This window comes from Diplotaxodon limnothrissa, linkage group LG19, assembly GCF_057381915.1.
Source record: "Diplotaxodon limnothrissa isolate DT_005_m linkage group LG19, D_limnothrissa_male_GT1.1, whole genome shotgun sequence".
Taxonomy (NCBI): Eukaryota; Metazoa; Chordata; class Actinopteri; order Cichliformes; family Cichlidae; genus Diplotaxodon; species Diplotaxodon limnothrissa.
The window spans coordinates 23,163,099-23,182,032 of NC_140614.1; the positions used below are offsets into that span (position 1 = coordinate 23,163,099).

An 18,934-nucleotide genomic window follows, 5' to 3' on the forward strand; every position below is an offset into this window, starting at 1 on the left:
TGCCTGTCTGCTGTGACATTCAGTCATTTTTAAATAAGCTCAGCCATATGGGAAGTCAGACCTTACAATTTAAAACAGCAAAAGGAGTCCAGCAAAGTTTGTGACATGCTAGTGATCTAAAGGCTGAATTCATAACAACTGAGACAGCTGATCAGATAATATCGTTTACCCAACCTCAACTGCACGTCCAACAGCAACTAATCCCAATTCGAGAAAAAAGGCAGTTAAAAATCAGTGTATTAAAATTTCAAGTTCCCATTTAGTTAACTTTAATCACGTTATTTTATCGCAGCGTGGCTACACTGGGACAACCCACTGGGATTATATCGTTTATATAGTAGCACCTTTTTCTCTTCATCCCCAAGTTAAGCAGGTGGGATTCTTTATAGCCTGGACATAAACACAGATTGCCTCTTAAATTAAGATGAACCCACAAAACTTCATAGTCACCACTCCTTTCAAACCCCGATGTTTGGAAGTAGAGCCAAAATAGTCTAATATTTAACACAGTACTTTAAAACCAACTTGACCAACTTGCTTGGCGGTTGTTAATTCTGGAGACTGGCTACACCACAGGCCATGAGGTAAGAAGAGGTTTCATCCTTCTTGAGTAATTGATTTTCTGTTATATTGAGTCAGAGTTTTAAGCTAGAAAGATTTGTATTGGTGGGGTGTGGTCACCGCACACCACCTATTCAGGTGGCAGCCAAGTGTCAGCCATGATGGATGGCTTACCTGTAGCTCAGTGTCAAAGCCGCCCCAGCGTGGAGAATATCCTCATCTTGTTTTTACAGCCATTTCTGGAGTAATGTTTACCTGTCCCATTCATCATGCCCTCTTCCCACTCTTCTTATGCCTCCTTCTGACTATCTTCTTTCCACCCCTTCCTCTTCCTCAAGTACCTCTAACCCCATTCCCCCCAGAGGCCCTCGCATATCAAGTACTGTAATCACATCAGATCATTAATGCAAGTGAATTACAGATTGGTTGTGAATGGTGCTCTCTCTTCCCCCCATTCAGCATGGCACAGCTGAATGCCTTCACTCTGATTAATGAGGACACACACAGTAATAATACAAATAAGGAATTAAAACGTGGCTCGCTGGCTGTGTAAACATCGCGAGGCATGTCTGAGAGGATGGGTCCCGGGGCTCTGACAGCAGGATAAAGAGGCAGGAAGAGTAATGAGCTATAGACACGTTCTTGACATGTTCCCATTACGCCTTGCTCTGAGCACGCATGCACGCACACATGTACACACACACACATGTACACACACACTTAGATGCAGAAATAGACAGACCAATGTAAGTACATGCAGTGTTGCAACAGCCAGTTGTATAAAATCGGTGCTACATTAGTGCATGTTGATTGTGATGAGATGAATGAAAGCAGAAAATATTTTTTTGGCTTCTTCAGTGCAAGTTTGTTACCTTGCTCACATTCCTACTTTCTACTCACCTTCCTCTCATTCCCATCTGTCATCTGGCATTCTGTCTGATGATAAACACAGGCGTCTTAAAGCATTTGTCAAGAAGTAACAATGATGGCTGTGACGAATACATATTTTAGACAAGACAAAAAGACTCAGGTTTCTGGAAATGAAATAACAACGGCAGCTCTTGTAACCCGGACACGTTGTCACTCTTCATTGTCTTCATCAGTTTATCTAGTTTGCTCTGTCTCTACCCAAATATTATCTCCACATTCTGAGTCCTAAATCACGTCCAACTCCCCTTTAGGCGCTGTCTGCAGCAGGGCTTGGTTCTGGCTTGACTGAGGCTTTAGTGATCAATCCATTCGAGGTGGTGAAAGTCAGTCTCCAGGCCAACAGGGATTCCTTCAAAGAGGTTGACTGAAATCAAATATTGTCATAATGTGTAAAATATTGGTAATCTACACATCTTTCCATAGAAATCTGCTCACATGTGTTTCTTTCGAATTCAATCTTTCCAATACAGCAACCCTCCTCCTTTGCCCAAGCAAGACGGATAATTAAGTCAGACGGCTTTGGACTGAGGGGCCTTAATAAAGGATTAACATCAACACTGGGGCGCCATGGAGTTTTCAACATGATCTACTTTGGCTTCTACTTCAATGTCAAGGACGCTATTCCTACCAACCCGGTAATATGCCAATCATAATCTATGATCACACACTTACTTGTTTTGGGGTTTTTTTCCAAACCACTTTAACCTTGCTTTGACATTGGTAACCTTGACTACACCTAGTTTTTTTGCTATCCATAGGCTATGTGATATGCATGTGTGCCAACAACCTTGCCACAGGGAAATACCAAATGTATTTAACAGTATTATTAGTTAGCCTGACTGGCATGGAGGGAAGGAAGCAAAAATCAGAGAGGACTTGTAAGATCAGCCCCACTAATACCTCTTCTGTTTGCTCTTCATAACATCCTCAAAGTTTCAGATTACACATCCGGCAGTTCCTGATGGCCCAAACAAAAGTTAATTTTGTTTAATGGAAACGTTACCATACGCCAGTTCCACATGTGCAAACTGGAGCATTAGATTAACTCCAATGAACTAATTGGAAGCAGACAACTGTACTATTTTCAAGAGGAGGGTTACAGTGGGAGGCCAGGCTCTGCTAAATTTTCAACATTTTTCCAATGACGCATGATGTACAGAAAACCAAGTGGTCATCTTCTGTGAATGATAATTATGTGGCTGGATGACTCAAATAGCTCCCTTCTTAGATTGTGGCAGTTGCTTTTTGGGAATTATCCGTCTCGATGCACATTGATGGAGCGATCCTGTTTGTTAGATGCTAACAGTGGCCATTGTCGAGACAGCAAAAGCAGAAATATTGCGGACGTTGTGCAATTCACAGGCTGAGCTGATAGTGGTGTTTCTTCAAAGGCCTTGTGTCAGCAACATGAGCAATGAGCTTGCAACTCAAACTTGTCTGCAGTCGAATTCAGACTGTCGAGTCCAGGTTTCTCTCATGTGGCCTTTTGACTAACAGAGGAGGCAGATAGCACACTGCCATCATTCACAAGTGAATGTGTGAGGAGATGTTTGCTTAAGGCTGTTAGGAAGTGGGTTGATGGGTGTACTTAGGCCACAGTTACGTTGCCCCCTTCTCCACATCCCACTTGAAAAAAAATAGAAAAAGTGGGATTAGCTGTTGATTTACCACGGCTCTCAGGGTGTCCAGCCGCTTGAGAAAGGCCTGGACCAGAGAGGCTGCTGTCATTTGTAAAAATATCCTGGCCAATTAGCTGTCAGAGCTCTCTGAGTCTGGGCTTCTTTGGTACAGTAATACCCCTGTGCCGAGTCACAGCCCAATTACCCAAATTGTCCCCATATGCCTCCCCAGTCTGCCTGCATGAACCCTGTTTATAAATCCTCTGTCTTGGCTCCCCGGTGAACATGTGCTTCTGCTCAGCCAATCAGAATGCTGCACTGCAGTCAGGAAGCACTAATCTGCCCCCCGCTACCATAAAATGATCAGGGCTTTCATGCAAGCTTTGCAATCATATGCACAAGTCCCCTCATGCTCTCCCCCACATTTGCTCATAGACGTAGACACGTAATGTCTCAGCGCTGACTTTGTCAACTCCCTGTCACTACTTTCCTTTTTATTTCCAAAAGCTCTATTTGCTGTTTATGTTTTATGGGACCAAATTTAACCCTGTGGTTCACACTTTAAAAATATAAGTGTCACCCTTAAAAAGGCATACCTAATTTTATCTCCTCCTTTTTCAGGACCCTACCCTAGAGTTCCTGCGCAAGTTTACCATCGGCCTGTTGTCTGGGACCATCTCCTCCTGTGTGAATATTCCCTTCGATGTAGCCAAGAGCCGGATCCAGGGCCCCCAGCCAGTGCCAGGAGAGATCAAGTACCGCACCTGCTTCCAGACCATGGCACTAGTGTACCGCGAAGAGGGGTATGGACAAATGTGGGAGGAGAAAGACAGGGGATGTTCGGGACAAAAGCTGGAATGCTGATTCATTCAAGAATTAATGAGCCACTTTGTCTGTTTTGTTAGCAGTCGATAGTTGGTTATCTGCCAAACTGGCTGTCAGAGAAGACAAATGTACCAGCTGGAGCTACAAGTTAGCAGGGTTTGATTGTGTGGAGTGACTTTCCTACACTAAATACAGCAAAAAAGCACGAATAGCTTCATGCAAAACTGTGATCCAATGAATGGAAACTAAATAATGATGTTAGATTCTGGGCTGTATTCCCCATGAGTACGATCATACATTTCTGCAGCCTGTCAGTTGTTTAGTAAATGTTAACATATTTTCATGCCTCAAAGAATGACAGCTCTAAATGGAAGCTTCAAGGAAAGATGTATGTTATGCTAGCAATTGCCTCAGGCTTTCCACTTTCCCCCATGCTGCTCCGCTAGACAAGGGCCAGCGATATGTTTGTAGTTAGTGGATGTTGTTAGTATAGAGGTTGTTGCAAGAATGGCACTGAAATGTTGTCGTTGCAGGGGTGCATGGATGGTGCCCCATCCGCCACATCCAGTCCCCTTCTCTAACACGACACAGTCCCAGCTAATTAGTGGTCCCTATGGGAGACGTCGTTAAGCAGACCCTAACGAGCCGCACGGCGCTCCACGGGTCAATCTAATCAGACAGAGGGCCAGGGAGGAAGTGGGTCGAGCCTTATTAACGCCATCAGTGGCGGGGGCAGGGAGCGGGACAGGGAGCACGAGGCGGAGGCGGACAGCCACTGATCACCTTGAATGCATTAAGGAGCAGGTACTCGGTAGCGCTGGCCGCTGGACCCTATATACCTGATGGAGTGACAGACAGGCAGCGCAGCAGACAGACAGACTGACAGACAGGCTCTCACATGTATACTCATTCATGCATTCACAAGCAAGAGCACAGGCGCATGTATACAACCAGCATATGGAAGGACTCAGATCAGTCAAACACTTCCAAAAACAAATAGATTTATCATGTAAAAATGACTCTATTCAGAACTTGCTTATTATAATAGCGAACTGTAAGTATTGATGCATTGCATACATTACATCTAATAAAGCTGGGGCTTGATTCATGAATTGCTAGGCAGCTTCTGAATTTCTTTTTTAGATCAAATGATAATAGATTATCATACACAAGAGTTCACTTACATTGGTTTTCTTTGAGATCTGCAAAGCATCTAAAATGATATTTAATAAATGAAGTGATGTCAGAGGTTTAAAATTTGCCTCTGAGTTGTGCTGGATTTGACATATGAAGTAGGACACATGAGAAGTACTTATGTGCAGTCTAAAATTTACACACCACCACTCCATTTGCACTAATTTACATTTCAACTCCATCGCAGCACAGCCATTACGCAAACTGAAACGATTTACATATACTGGATTCTAGCTATATCTTTGCACATTAACACCTTACAGCTTTTCTTTCCTTTCTTTGCAGGTATTTGGCACTATACAAGGGATTGGTTCCCAAGATAATGAGGCTTGGACCAGGTAAGAAAAAAAAAAATTCCTCGTGTTAATATTGAAATCATTGTCATCCTCACATCTGTCACACCTGTTGCAGCAGATAAGGCTGGTGAAGAGAGCGATTAAGCAAGAAAAAGCCTTCCCTTAAGCATATTAGCATTTCAACTTTGCATGCAGTGCTTCCAGTGAAATAAGGCTGTAGCAAACACTATTTCCTTCTCAGCAGATTCCAAGGAACAGTATTTACATAATATTCCACAATAATAAGCTTTAAATGGAAATACAGTGAGCTAGAGATACCGTCCACCTCCTTTGTAAACAAGTGCTACAAGCTTTTCACATGTTCCTGCTCTCAGAAACTCACTGGGGAAGTAAAGCCTCTGAAAATCAAATTCACAACGGGTACTTCTCTTATATTCTCTCACAGGTGGAGCAGTAATGCTGTTGGTCTATGAATATGTGTCTGAGTGGCTGCAGAGAAACTGGTAACAAAACAGGGAACCCCACAATGGTGCCTTATGAACTGTGCCTTATTGCAAGTATCGTTACCTGATCAGAGTCATATCGGAATAAATTCGATATTTTTTTTATCTTGAATACAAAAAACTCAAATTACCAAATCAGCATTATATTATGTTTTAAAATGCAGCTTTCATTTCCCACATTCAAAATGCTACAACACATTTTGAGTCTGAAGGAACTGTTCTAATACCTGAAAATAGTCTTCATTGAGTTTAAAATCATTGACAAATCAGTGTTCCTAATGAAGTCATGCATTAACATAGTGTTTTCACATTTCATTGGTTGTAGTTCTCATGTTTTTCTTCTTTTTTGGGCTCATCTCACTGGTTTGGTGCAACAATCACAGATTAAATAGACAAAGACAAAGTAGACTGAGCTGAACGCTTCAGAATATGAACTCTATTTATATAGAAATACTTGAAATGTGTTCAAATGACATAAAACACCAAAAATAGAGTGAAGGCATTTTTATGATTATCCTGATTTCTGTCTATTTACAGCTATACTTGAACATATATCCTCAATTAAGATGAGTTTGTACAACGATCAATCTCCAGTCTCCTATTTTATCACATTATAATATATATATATATACATATTCATCTTTTTATGGTATGTGTATTCATAAATGCAAATACAAGATGCAATCAGGAAGTTCAGACATAGTGTAGAGTAGAAATCATATTTAAATTTAAATTCAGCAGCCTTCAAGAACACCTCATTGTGCAGCAAAGCACTGCTCCCAGTCCTACTGCAACTTTTGGAGGATTCCTTGGAAGTCTGCTTATTGATTACACCTATCTTCATCCGTGTACTACTGAGCCTTAGCAGAAATAGTGTTTTAATGTCTAACAAGAACACTGACGTTATGAAAGCTTATTGCAAAAGTTATTAATGCATATGTTTTTGCCAGTTTGTTCTTAATACACGGATCAAACTTGGCACCAGAAGCCCATGGCATCGCAAAGGCACGCGGAGAGTCTCTTTTGATGTCGTTCCATAATTATACTGGATGCTGGGGGCAAACCGTCCTGCCTGAGACAATCAGTCACAAAACTGTCAACATCTTTGAGAGCTTCCTGTTTTCCACGTTATTTTAAAAAAAACAACAACAACAACAATTTAACATGCAGTTCAGTTTTTTCAATAATCATTTTCTGGCTTTGTCAAGAAAAGTGCTATGGAAAATATGAAGGTTTTGGTGCACCCTGCACCATGAAAATGGACAGTATTCGATGGGATTCTTCTGTTTTTAATGTACCTCCAAAAAAAAAATCTGAGTTTTATATGTTTTCAAGGTTTTATTGATAAAATGTTGTGTGGATTTTCCTTTTTAAGACCTTCCTGAAAAAAAAACCTCAAATCAAAAACAACAACTGGACAGTTCTTTCATGTATTGGTAACAAATAAAAAGAAAAAATGAACCCACATTTTCGTCACTGTATAATTGTGTGTTGCGTGTCCTGTAACAGTAGATTCGTGTTGTTGTTTTTGTCTTAACTGGGACCGTTTCATCTTGGCATCGATATAAGAATATCCCCTTTCTACAGTTTGCCACTTCATCACTCTCCTTTTTGTCATCCGAGCGCTTCGTAGCCAACTTAGTGTCAGTCTTTCTCTCTCTGGCGGGTAGTCAGCGCTCGAACATTTAGTGCAAGCTAAAATAACAAGCCCCAAGAATTCAAATGGGGCTGCAGGGATCGAGGGGGTTACCACACACATTCTCTTTCTCTCTCTCTCAGTCTGTTTCTTATACAAATATTCAAAAACACATATATACACACACCTGTTGCACAGCCTTAGGCATAGTGGCTTCTCGAAGAGACTCATCTTAACTTCATCTGGTAGCTGGTATAGTGAGCCACGTTGGCATTTGACAGTCATCATTAATGTGGGAGTCACTCTCTGCCAAAATGGAACGGCTCCTAGTTTTTGCCTAGGGGCCCACGGTGAGAGACTAACAACTGTGGCTTGAAGACTGATGGAATTGTAAGAGCTTAACCTGTCCTTTATGTAATGGAGTTCTGAATCTGTATCTGTATTTTAAAAGCTTGTGAAACTTTACCATGAATTCCCTGCACACTGCAATAATCATAAATCTTATAAGTCTCCCTCACGTCATTTTCTTTGCGCCCTTTTTATGGATTTTCCCACCCTCATCTGTAACATCTCAATTCAGTGGCTCCGCTTTGACAAGGCTGCAACCTGGGCATGGCTCTACCTGCCTTTCCCAGTGCAAATGTGGTTAATGATTAGTATATTAAAATGTCTGCAATTTACACTGTAGGTAAAAAGCAGTCAGCCATGCACACACACACACAAAGACACGGCACCAGACGTGATTTTTAAAAACACGGCACTTATTTTTTTCCATTTTGCTCACCTGTCTCCTCACTGTTGTTGTTTTAAGACATTAAGAAAACATTCTGGCTGTTGTCAGCTGCTTTTAAAAGTGTTCATTGAGCAGAAGCACGCATGAAGTCCTGTATTCAGCCGGTATTACTTTCTCTGCTCAGTGTTACTCTGTAAATGGCTGTCTTGCTTCTAATTGCATGCGGAGAAGTAAAGATAACCATATGACACTGAAGTCAGACTCAACTTAATTAATTGTAAACACGTGTCTGCCCTTATTATTTTTTTTTAAAGTACGCCTTTTAGACCTCTCTTTCCATAAAGCTGACCAACATTAAACTACAAGAGCAGGGATTGTTAGACTTTCGAGAAGCTTCCTCCTGTCTAGAAAACACACTGTTCCTGTTTTTTGAATACTGTTGTCAATTAAGACAACCACATTTTAATTTTGTTCTGTGAGTCAGACTAGACTAACAAGGCTGTGTGCAGTTCATGTAGCTTAGTTGAAAGGAAAAGTTGTTTGGCCTTGTTGTGTGTCGGCTGAGGTAAAGAACAGAGCGTGTAACGACTCTTTCATGCCACTCAGAGACTTAACTATCATTTGCCGTTCATGATGGATGGTGGATGGTAAAAGGGTGGCCGTGATGGCTGGCTGGTACAGCGAGTGAACATCTCGTCTCTGTGATGTGGTTCACATACGGTCAAAGAAACACTACGATCCCTGAGCAACGGTCCGTGACCACTGGATGCGGGGAAGACTGCTTTCCAAGTCAAATCAGCTCCTGCATGGGGAGGACTGTTGACACTGTCACGTGCAGAGGCTGTTTATGCTGTATCGCGGGAGGGAAAGAAAAACTGATCCGCGCACCTACTGAACCATCGGCAGCAGGTAATGCTATGCGAAAGAGCTGGGTAAGCACCTATATCAAGTTATCAATCTACAACTTCAACTAAAGCCCAGTTTGTGTAAATCTGTGGTTTCCACTGCAGGGCTAGACAGGGCTTGCCAGACTCACTCGTAATTTATTACACTACACTCTTCCCCCCTCTACACTTTCAGAAAGTATTTTTGCATCATTTTGCAAACATGTCATTTGTCAGATGGCCTATGTGCTTTTCCTTTGTAATGAACACGTTGAGTTGGCCCTGACAGTCCTATTTGGCCCTTTATGTGGCTGCTGGAGGTTCGTGTTTGGGTCACATGTCTGATGACCTTGGAAACCGCAGGCCAATGAGTCTATTTGTGGCTCTCTGAATGTACATGGACTGCACCTGACCCCAGGAGTCTAGGACTCTTGGGCACACAGATCTCAAATTTGTTTGAAAAGCTGATATTTTTATTTACTATTTTTCCCACAAAACCATATGAAAAAAATTCTATGACTTAAAATGGTTGAAAATTATAATGCATGACATTAGGCTGTTATTATTATTTTTTAAAGACAGCAGGGCTTTACTGGAATTAATATTCTATGTTTCAAAGTATAAATATACACTGCATTTTGACTTTTTTTCAGTTTGGTTGCAGTGGGAAATGTCCAAAATTCTCTTATGTTTTGCACATTTTATTCATTTGTGTTTTATTTTTATTTATAATTTTTATGGGAATAATCTGTTAAAATAGTGCGAACCCAAATTACTCAAATTGTGTTTTTGTCACTCTAATGCACAGGTATAATTTTTTATGCTTACAGAAAGGACCGCATTAAATGTAATGAGGTGAGAAGACATGTACCCATTTTTAATGGCCAAAGGACTTTCAAAGAATTGCTTCAAGTGGTCGCAAACACTCGTGCTCCCAAAGCATTTCTGATGAAGTTTCCTAGTGAGCCATGACGCATGGTAATAGAAAATACAGGCCTTGTCAGCGTGCACACGTCTTTTTTTTTTTTCTTTTATGGAAAGCAGTTTCCTGCTCATGTAAAACAGGCCAGTAGGCCACAATGCCCTGAGTCTAGAATAGCTGGAAGAAAAAGAGATGAAATATTTTTAGCTGTGATGGTGCACTTGTTTTCTGTTCTCCGAATAATAAGTGTTGAGGAATCCCCAAACAGCCAGAAAACTCCACGAAGACCAATAAAAGCCAAACAATTTAATAAGATACATTCAATTTCATTGTGCAACATTTGACAATTAATTATGTTAATGCTCTAGACTCCAATGTGCCCAATGCCAATTCTGTCTAAATGTGCGTGGAGATGTCCATGCTTTCTGTAAGACTAATTGCACTTCATTCAACGTACCTTTAATCTAATAAATAAACTTCCCTTTGAAGCTCTTGCATAGGCTACACTTTTAGAGAAGTGGAAAACAACGCTCCATAACAGAGTTACTTTTATCAAATCATAAACAAAAAGCATACAAACATAAAAAAACAATAGCAATTATTATTATTAAGCACCCTGAAACACTAATGTAAAGTTTTTTTTCCCTTTTCTTTGATTCTGTATTCATGAAGTTATACATTACCCCATTTTGCCCAGAGACATTTGCAGATGTGCAGTAAAGAATCTGAGAGGAATTATGTTGATGGGTGGTGTAGCAGTCATATGTCAGTCTTTGGAACACCTGTCCTGCAAGTACTTTTAGACAACACATTTGCTGTAAAAACTGACAGGCTTTTTATTCGTTGTGTGTCTTTGGTCTGACTGCGCTTAGCTCGGAGGGGCATCATATACCCAGTGGCGCAGATATGAGTCCTGGGGCCGAGTCCTTCATAGAAAGCTGGCAGTGGGAGTGGAAAACAGTTGCCACCACGGACAGACTTGGAGTTGAATGTCCTCTCCGTCTCTCACCCAACCCACTCCCCTTCATACCCTCCCACCCCCCTTTCTCCCATCAGTCTGTGGAGTTGACTTCACAGCACCGAGGCGGCGACTGGGTGGATGGCGTCACGGTTGGCTGACATCCTCTTGAAGGCCAGCGGGGTGGCAATGTCACAGCTGTGGGGAGATAGAGCATTGCCACTGGCTGGCTGCCACGTGGGTCCGGTCACATAGGCCGACGTGGTGGCGCTGTACCCCATGTAGGGTGACACTTGGGTGGGAGGGTGGTAGGGAGGGATGCTGGGTGCTGTGACATAGCTGTTCACTGTGGGCAAGCCATTCGGCATCTGGGATTTAAAGAAGAAAGGGGAAAATAAGATTAAGATAAGAGCCTCTTAATTATAGGTTTAAAAAGTCACTAATAACTCATTTCATCATTAGTCATTTTCCTTTTCTAAAAAATGATCAAAAAGAAATTGTTTGCCACAGACATTTTCCTAAATAGGGACTGTAATAAGTTCAAAAAATTTCTGCCCATCCCAGGGAAACACACAAAAGCAGCTGCTGTAATTAGAAAAGGAAAGAAAAACTGGGGCAAGCTGTAGAAGAAAGTGAAAGTGATGTTGGTTGAATTATAAACAGCAGAGAGCTTAATTCTAACTTCACAGCTACCACATGAAAATAAATATTTTCCCAGTTTCGGGAAGCATACGTGCACTATATGGAGCTTGTTTTCAACTCAAAAGTGGACATTGCACCAGTGTTGCTGATAAACTGCACTTAAAGGATGTCATGACAGACTGAGAGGGAAAAGGCACGCACAGGGGAAATATCATGGTTCGAACCAGGAATGGGCTTTGCTTCTCTGGCACAGCGACAGGACTTAACTTGAGGAATTCACCAAAGCATTTCAGCAGGGAGGCAGAATTTCTGTTCCTGGGTGGTCCCGGACTACTGAGAATTATTTCTATACAACTGGGATCTTTTCTGTTCCTCTCACTTATTTTCATAGACTTGCTTGACTGACAAAGTCACTGGCAACTATCTTAAAAGAGATATGAAAAATTATCTTCCTAACTGGCATTTGCGGTGATTATAAAAACACAAGTACAGAGAAAAAACTGCGCGTGTGTGTGTGTGTGTGTGTGTGTGTGTGTGTGTGTGTGTGTGTGTGTGTGTGTGTGTGTGTGTGTGCATGCCTGGGCCTGGGCCTGCAGGTGTCTGTGGGTCTGTACTGGGTGGCTGTGGGTGTCTGGGGCAGTTGTTTGTGGGTGTCTGACCATGTGTGTATGAGTATGCGGGTGTTTTGTATCATAACTTCACTCAAATATACTGAAATGTATTTCATTAAGTCCTGTACAGACAGCCCATTATATTATTCTTGTTTTTTTCCAATTTAAATCAACAAATGTAATTAAACAGTTTCCCCAAAATTAACACATTTTCACTCTTGAAAAACATCATATATTACACACAGCCTAGTGTTTGCACATGGTATACTTATACATACAGACACACATTCGGCTCATGGCAATGTCTATCTATCTATAGGTATAGATATAACATAGATATAGATATATAGTATATAGAGAGAAAGAAAAGAAAAGAAACTCCCTTTCAGTTTTACGCAACTGACTACTGCAAGAACACAACTAACTGCAGCCTCCGGAACGACCACATAGTTGAATCAACACCTGTCTGACACAAAGTCAACAAAATCAAACGAGTATACAAAAGGCGAATTTATGGGACTGATCTTGTATCTGATTGTATAATTTATAAGGCGGACCTGTTCTTTCATCCTCCGCCCTCCGTATATATAAAACGTTTTTAAACTTGAATTACATCACTTGTACTTACATTAACATTACTATTAAAAAGTTTTAAAATTCATATTAATAATAATAACATTAAAGTGTTTCATTGTTATGAATAATAATAAAAATAAATAAAACACTTGGTGTATTTGGTCGACTATGCGACAAAATACTTTAGCGAATTTACTGCTGCTCTAATCCCTGTATTTCTTTTTTAAACAAATAATTTAAACTAAACTTCAGGACATTTACGAGTTTGTTTGTTTGTTTTTTTGTTAAATTTCTAGAGAGTACAAATTTTAAATATTTTTTTTAGATATATATAATGTGTAGGCTATGTTTTGTTAAACATTTCGCCTCTTTCAAGCGTTTTTAAAACACTTTTGCATTAACTCCGAGCCGCGGTTCGTGATTTAACCTTAATCTGTGTTAATGATGCTCGCAATCTTGCAGAGAAGCACACACGGGTGCATCTGCCCGCTTTGCCTTCAGAGCAGAGGCCAAAGGTTTCTAGCCGCGGTCTTGGTCCTTATGGAAAAATAGGTGTTGGGAAATTTGTCAGAAATGTAAAGCCGTCAAAGGTTTTCATTGGCCAGGTTTGGTTAGTTTTCTTAGCTGAAAGTCAACCTTTAGAAAAATTAAAAAAGAAAACCAAAAACAACAAGTTCCCTGCTGCTGCAAGAAAGATCGTGCTTTGAAACTGGTGGTAAAAAGTGACTTGTAGTTTGATAGATACAAAGTTGTTTAGCCATCTTGTTTGAACACGATCCTGGCAAGACCGCGCACTTTCCCTGCGTCTCAGCCTGTCTGACAAACACAAATTTAACAAAGTCTAAAGTCACATTAGATCTTAGCAGGCTGCAGAGTCTGCATGTATAAAATCGGAGTGATGGGGCACATTTTAATCCTCAGTGTTTTGGTGGAACAGTTCTTGCTTCGCCATTCTTTGTTTTTCATGCAATAAACTGTGTAATTTATGGAGTTGTTATTTTCTGCATTTAATGGCTCACTTCTGTTTTTGTATAGCTGCTTGGCTAACCGCTCAGACAGTTATTGTGCGTCCACTTTGAGCGCTCCTAATCTTCCAGCATCGGTTCAATCTTTTTTTTCCCTTCATAATGAGAATGAAAAGCCCCCCATGATAAAGTAGCAAAATAAATGATGTGCATGGAAACGTTTTCTGTCAGTGACCAGAATCACAAGCCCTTTCAAAATAAAAGAAGAAAAGGAAAGCATGCGCACACAAGCGTGATTTGGGAGGGAAATGACATTAAAGGCCTGCGATGAGTGGTGTGTAGACCTGCGTTAGTTTTAGATAGAAAAGCGGAGATAAAGCTGAATAAAAATCTATCCAATCACTTTCAGACTTGCAGCTTATTGAGTTTGGCCATATACATTTTATTAAAGCTACATAACATTAGGAAATAAAACGAAAAACATCTTAAGTTGCATGAAAGTCAGTAACGATTCGTGTATTAATTTTTCACTATTGTATGTTTGAGTCGGCGTTTTTAGCGTGGACTTAACCGCTCCAGCAAAATAACGAATGCACCGGACGCTTAGAGCTGCAGGACTGCCATTAAGGACACAACAATATCCCAAAGCCTACTTTAAAACTCACAGACAAATGACGGGATGATGGTTGTCGTTGACTAGGCTACAGCATTAAAACCAGCCAATTCAAATACTGTATAATTTACCAGGGAAACGAAAACAGGAGGCAACTGGCTCTTATTCAGGGGTCCAGCCATTGTCTCGAGTGTGAAGCACGCTACACTTAATTTTCAAAATCCTAAAAGTTAATAATAACTAGGCTATTTAAACCCCCTTTGATGTGCTTATTGTTAAATAATCTGCTCTGTAATCATCCATAAAAGCACTGACCAAGCAGCAGGGCCTAAACGAACTGCCCCTTGTAAAGCCAGAATAAAAAAAAGAGAAGAGAGAGTGAAATAAAAATGCACCCCAGCCAGCAGAAGGAGCGCATTAATGCTGTGAAATGGGAAGTTTCCATGCTAACTGTTAAAATAGAAGAATACTCAAGTCTGCAAGTAGATTAATAGCCTACATTCTTTTCGCTCTTTCTGTACTCCTGATTAAAAAACAAACAAAAAAAAATTAAAAATTGAGATTTCCACTTTTTTACCTGTGTGTATTTTGCCTCAGGTTCTAAATGCGCCTTATCCACGCCATTGACTAGTGGAGAGCTTGCTGGTAGGAAATTAGTCCTGTTAATAGCGCTCCATTCTTCTAGTTTGGTGCTGGGAAAGGATGGACTGTCACTAACTGGGAGGGGGGCAAAAGAGAAAGAGAGAAGAGAGGGCGGTCAGGAGGAGACTGTGCTAAGGTTAGGGGGGGGGAAAAGACCGGCACAGGCCGCTGCTGTGATTCATGCATCCGTTAACCGCAGGTTAGCCAGGTTGCACAAGACAATAAACCCTGTGACATTCTGAACTGATTATTTGTCAATTTAGGTATGAATAGCACGTAGGTTGAAGGTCTTTCCTGTGCGTAATGCTTCTTTAAATGTTTCCTTGAGCCATTAAACAATTATCTTTGTATTATCTATTATCCGATGTACTGTATTTCAGCCGAGTTTCAAGTGTATGAAACCTAGACTCTGTATTATTTTTTTCAAAATTTTTCCAGATGTCTGAAATTGAGATAATCTCTTCTGAAAATAAAAGTTTGGGAAAAGTATTTTTTGCCTGATAATTGCCTTTTGTCGTAAATTTATATTTTTCTTTAGGGCTGTGAATGAGAACCTAACACAAAGGTGAAATTATCTGTCATATTTTTAATTATGTATTTATTTATTTTATTCGTCGTAAAGAAAATGTGCTCAGAATACATGGGACTAAATGTAGTTGGGGTTTTTTTTTTAAATCCATTTCTTTTTTAAGTTATGGCTAAAGCGACTCCCTCTCTCTGGGTCAAGGATATTAGAGAAAAAAAAATTGTCTCGCTGTCGGAGACAAATTGAATTGACTTTCATCGTCTCCTTCTTGTGCATGATGGGCACACTACATAGATTCCCCGTTGTTTACTGTGAGAGAAGCCATCACAACAATTTCGACAAAGAGCTGTAAACAAACTGCGTGCTGCACATATTAATATTATAACACTCTGCGACTTTATCAACCCTCGGGAGTTTTGAATGTGTTGTCCGTGTGCGTAAAAATAAAAACTACCCTAGACAAAGCCACTAATATTTTACATTTTTAGCCGTGCACGTGTTTTATTTTATTTTATTTCCTATCATTTCCATTAATTCCAAACCCATTTTAAAAAAGTATGTGGCAAATCTCTCACTTTACTAAATGTACTAAAAACTTCAACTCAGCGTTCAAAAACCTGCCACAAGCATCTGCTAATAATTTAGAAATGCATAAATTGTTTATAAAGGCAGCCCCTCAAAACACTGTTCTCCCCCCACCCACCCCCACCCCGTGAGCTTTCGTGGATATCTGCTTTACATTTATGTTATTTATATTGCTCGAGTGAAGCTTTGCATGGCGGTGGAAGTGGAAGAGGCCGGGGCGTGTTTCTGCATGGCAGCCCTGAATCCTGACAGCAACAGGATTGCGGCAATGGACTGACAACACTTCCCTTCCTGCCACTGGAAAACAAGCTCTTAGAAGAAGCCCTCTCACACCACCGAGCCGACCATTAGCACTGATTTATGCTGGATCCTGTTTCACTGTTTCCAAAACAATTGCGGTTTTGTTGAGTACAAGGCAAAGTTATCTGGGCCTACCTGCATGTGGACAAAACACAACCCACGCAGCAGAAAACGCATTCTAATGCGAGATACTTATTTGAGGCCTGAATCGGGCAAACCGCTGAATGCACAGTTCTGCACAAAACGACTCGCTCCAAGTCATGGCAAACATTCAGCACACCTCATTTTGATACACTTCGTCTCACCGCCTTTCCCTCCGCTGTCCCTCTAATATTCCACATCCGCCTCTTAATTATTCTTGCAAGCTGGACCATCTGTTTCTGAACTAACCTGCCTCCTTTTAAAATCAATATCAGCAGGCAGGTCAAATGGCATTTAAGCTTTCTCTCTCCAAAAAGGCCTTTGGGTTTATAACGTTCCAATTTCCAATACTTTTGGAGGCCTATAAAAACAATTACACTAACTCAAAGGGAGAAAAAAAACACAAGTGCCGGTTTTATTCCAAATACACACACACATACACACACACATTCGCACTCTTGCGTGCAAAACCCCTTCAAAAGTTGGTTATATGTGGTGCAATAAACAAATGTAACCGCCCTCCATGCAGCCATGCTTACTTTGTTGCTCTGTAATAGACCGTATCCCCAGAATATCAGTTACAGAGTGCGAGGAAGGCCATATCCTGTGCATGGCCATGTGTCCGGGAAGGGTGGGCATGCCAGGGGGAGTGGGCACTTTGGACGTCGGGTATGAGTATAAGTGGTTGTAGGGTAACGTTGGTTGTGGCGGTGGATGAGGCGCCTGCTTGCCCGACTCATACTGGCTCTGCTGGGACAGATTCCCAATCTTGTTTCGGAGGATCCGACTGATGGAGCTAACGGAGGGCAGGTTGAACTTGTCGCAAACCCCGTCAGCGAGTAGCCTGTCCCGGATCTCCCAGGCAAAAATCCCCGGGTCTCTCTGCTTGTATGTCCGTATGTGTTTGACAACGGTGGGTGTGGTGACCCGCGGCTTGCTGCCTCCGATTGCCCCCGGGAGGATGGAGCCGGTCTCGTTGTAGCGAGCCAGGATCTTGCTGACACAGCCGTGGGACACGCGCAACTGCCTGCTGATGTCACAGGGTCGAATCCCGAGTTGGGCCAGCTCCACTATCCTGAGCCGGATGGCGTTGGGGAGCGGCCTGCCGTTTACGAAAACACCACCGAGTTGGTTCACTTCACCGAAGGCAGGCTCTGGTGTCAAAAACAAACACACAGAAGGGCACAACAGTGAGACAGCGATTAGGTAACCAACCCAAGGCCCTCCACACTGCTAACGACCCCTTATTTATAATATAACAGAATATTTAAATAATATATGCTTATATTACAGATATGAATTTCAGCAGATATGCTGATAGTTTATTTGTGTCTCAGTCAACATATTTCAACTTTTGTTATTTATATACGACGGGGGGGGGGGGGGAAAAATCAACCTTCTCACATTTGCACTTGATTTTAAACTTGAATTTTTGTTTTTTCAGCAAAGTTTTCACTCCCGCTAAACAACTGAAGTTATGGATCAACTGTGTTAAGTGATCGCTGATAGCTGTCGTTCATGCAGGGTAGATTTCACACCGATGTCCGGTGGGAAGTGCCAAAATTCGTGCGTAACCTCCACATAAATACTCATCGCCCTGTTTTATATCCTCTGGATTAAAGACTAAACTAATCCGTCAAAACACCACAGACAATATCTCGCTAAATTCCCCCCACCTTGCTTTAAGAAGTTGCACCGATCGCTGCATCCCTGTCAAGAAACCAAAAAGCGATACAACACTGAACTCACCCATCGTGTTAAAGCCGCAAATGAAGAATACGGTGTCCGCTTTGTGCCTCCTGCGTGGGTCCTGCTCCGCGTCCAGCGTGTCCACTTTCTAAAATCGCGTCCAAGAAAATCTTCTTGCGCGATAAGGAACAAGAGAGACAAAATTCTCGATCTGTTTCCTGACGGCGCTGGAGACAGGCTTACATTTCAATCTGTTGAAATCAGGAGGCTGGGCTTCCGAGGGTTCTCCCCCCGCTGATTGGATCGGACCCTCCCATTTGCCATCGAGTTTGCACAGACCTAAATTATCATTGGCCCAGAAGTTTGTCATGACAACTTCAGAGTGTCACACACACACACCCGGGTCCCTCTCATCCTGCTATCCAAAAAACGGGGACATGCCACCATGAATGGCTTTGTTTTTTAGGCAGGTTGAGTGCAATCCAGTATCCGTACGGGATCGCCTCTTCACTCTTTCAACAATGATGTGAAGATACCAACAAAAAAAAATGACAAACAGGTTCCTATTTGTGAGCATCACAAG

At 41.5% G+C, this 18,934-nt stretch overlaps 2 protein-coding genes across 2 annotated transcripts in view; one reads left to right on the forward strand and one right to left on the reverse strand.

Moving 5' to 3' along the window:
• slc25a21 (solute carrier family 25 member 21) overlaps window positions 1–8,611 on the forward strand; it is an 86,005-nt gene extending 77,394 nt beyond the window's left edge. The window contains exons 7-11 of the mRNA XM_085343488.1: window positions 1,743–1,850; window positions 1,962–2,126; window positions 3,732–3,913; window positions 5,415–5,467; window positions 5,871–8,611. Of these exons, the coding sequence (XP_085199614.1) occupies window positions 1,743–1,850; window positions 1,962–2,126; window positions 3,732–3,913; window positions 5,415–5,467; window positions 5,871–5,932 (570 nt within the window). The 3' untranslated portion in view covers window positions 5,933–8,611. The remainder of the gene's footprint in view (window positions 1–1,742; window positions 1,851–1,961; window positions 2,127–3,731; window positions 3,914–5,414; window positions 5,468–5,870) is intronic.
• Window positions 8,612–11,174: 2,563 nt separating this feature from the next.
• On the reverse strand, window positions 11,175–18,415 carry pax9 (paired box 9). Its single transcript, XM_085342478.1, has 4 exons — window positions 18,412–18,415; window positions 17,202–17,816; window positions 15,046–15,185; window positions 11,175–11,429 (listed from the first exon to the last, which is right to left on the reverse strand). Exons 1-4 carry the CDS (start codon window positions 18,413–18,415, stop codon window positions 11,175–11,177), a joined length of 1,014 nt encoding a protein of 337 aa, XP_085198604.1.
• Window positions 18,416–18,934: the final 519 nt, after the last annotated feature.

What these genes read in the sequence shown, in the direction of transcription:
- pax9 (XM_085342478.1), bottom strand. An exon ending in GTCTATTACAGAGCAACAAA is followed by an intron (nt 15,186 to 17,201) that starts GTAAGCATGGCT and finishes CCCCCCTCCCAG; the next exon opens with TTAGTGACAGTCCATCCTTT. An exon ending in CTGAGGCAAAATACACACAG is followed by an intron (nt 11,430 to 15,045) that starts GTAAAAAAGTGG and finishes TTTAAATCCCAG; the next exon opens with ATGCCGAATGGCTTGCCCAC.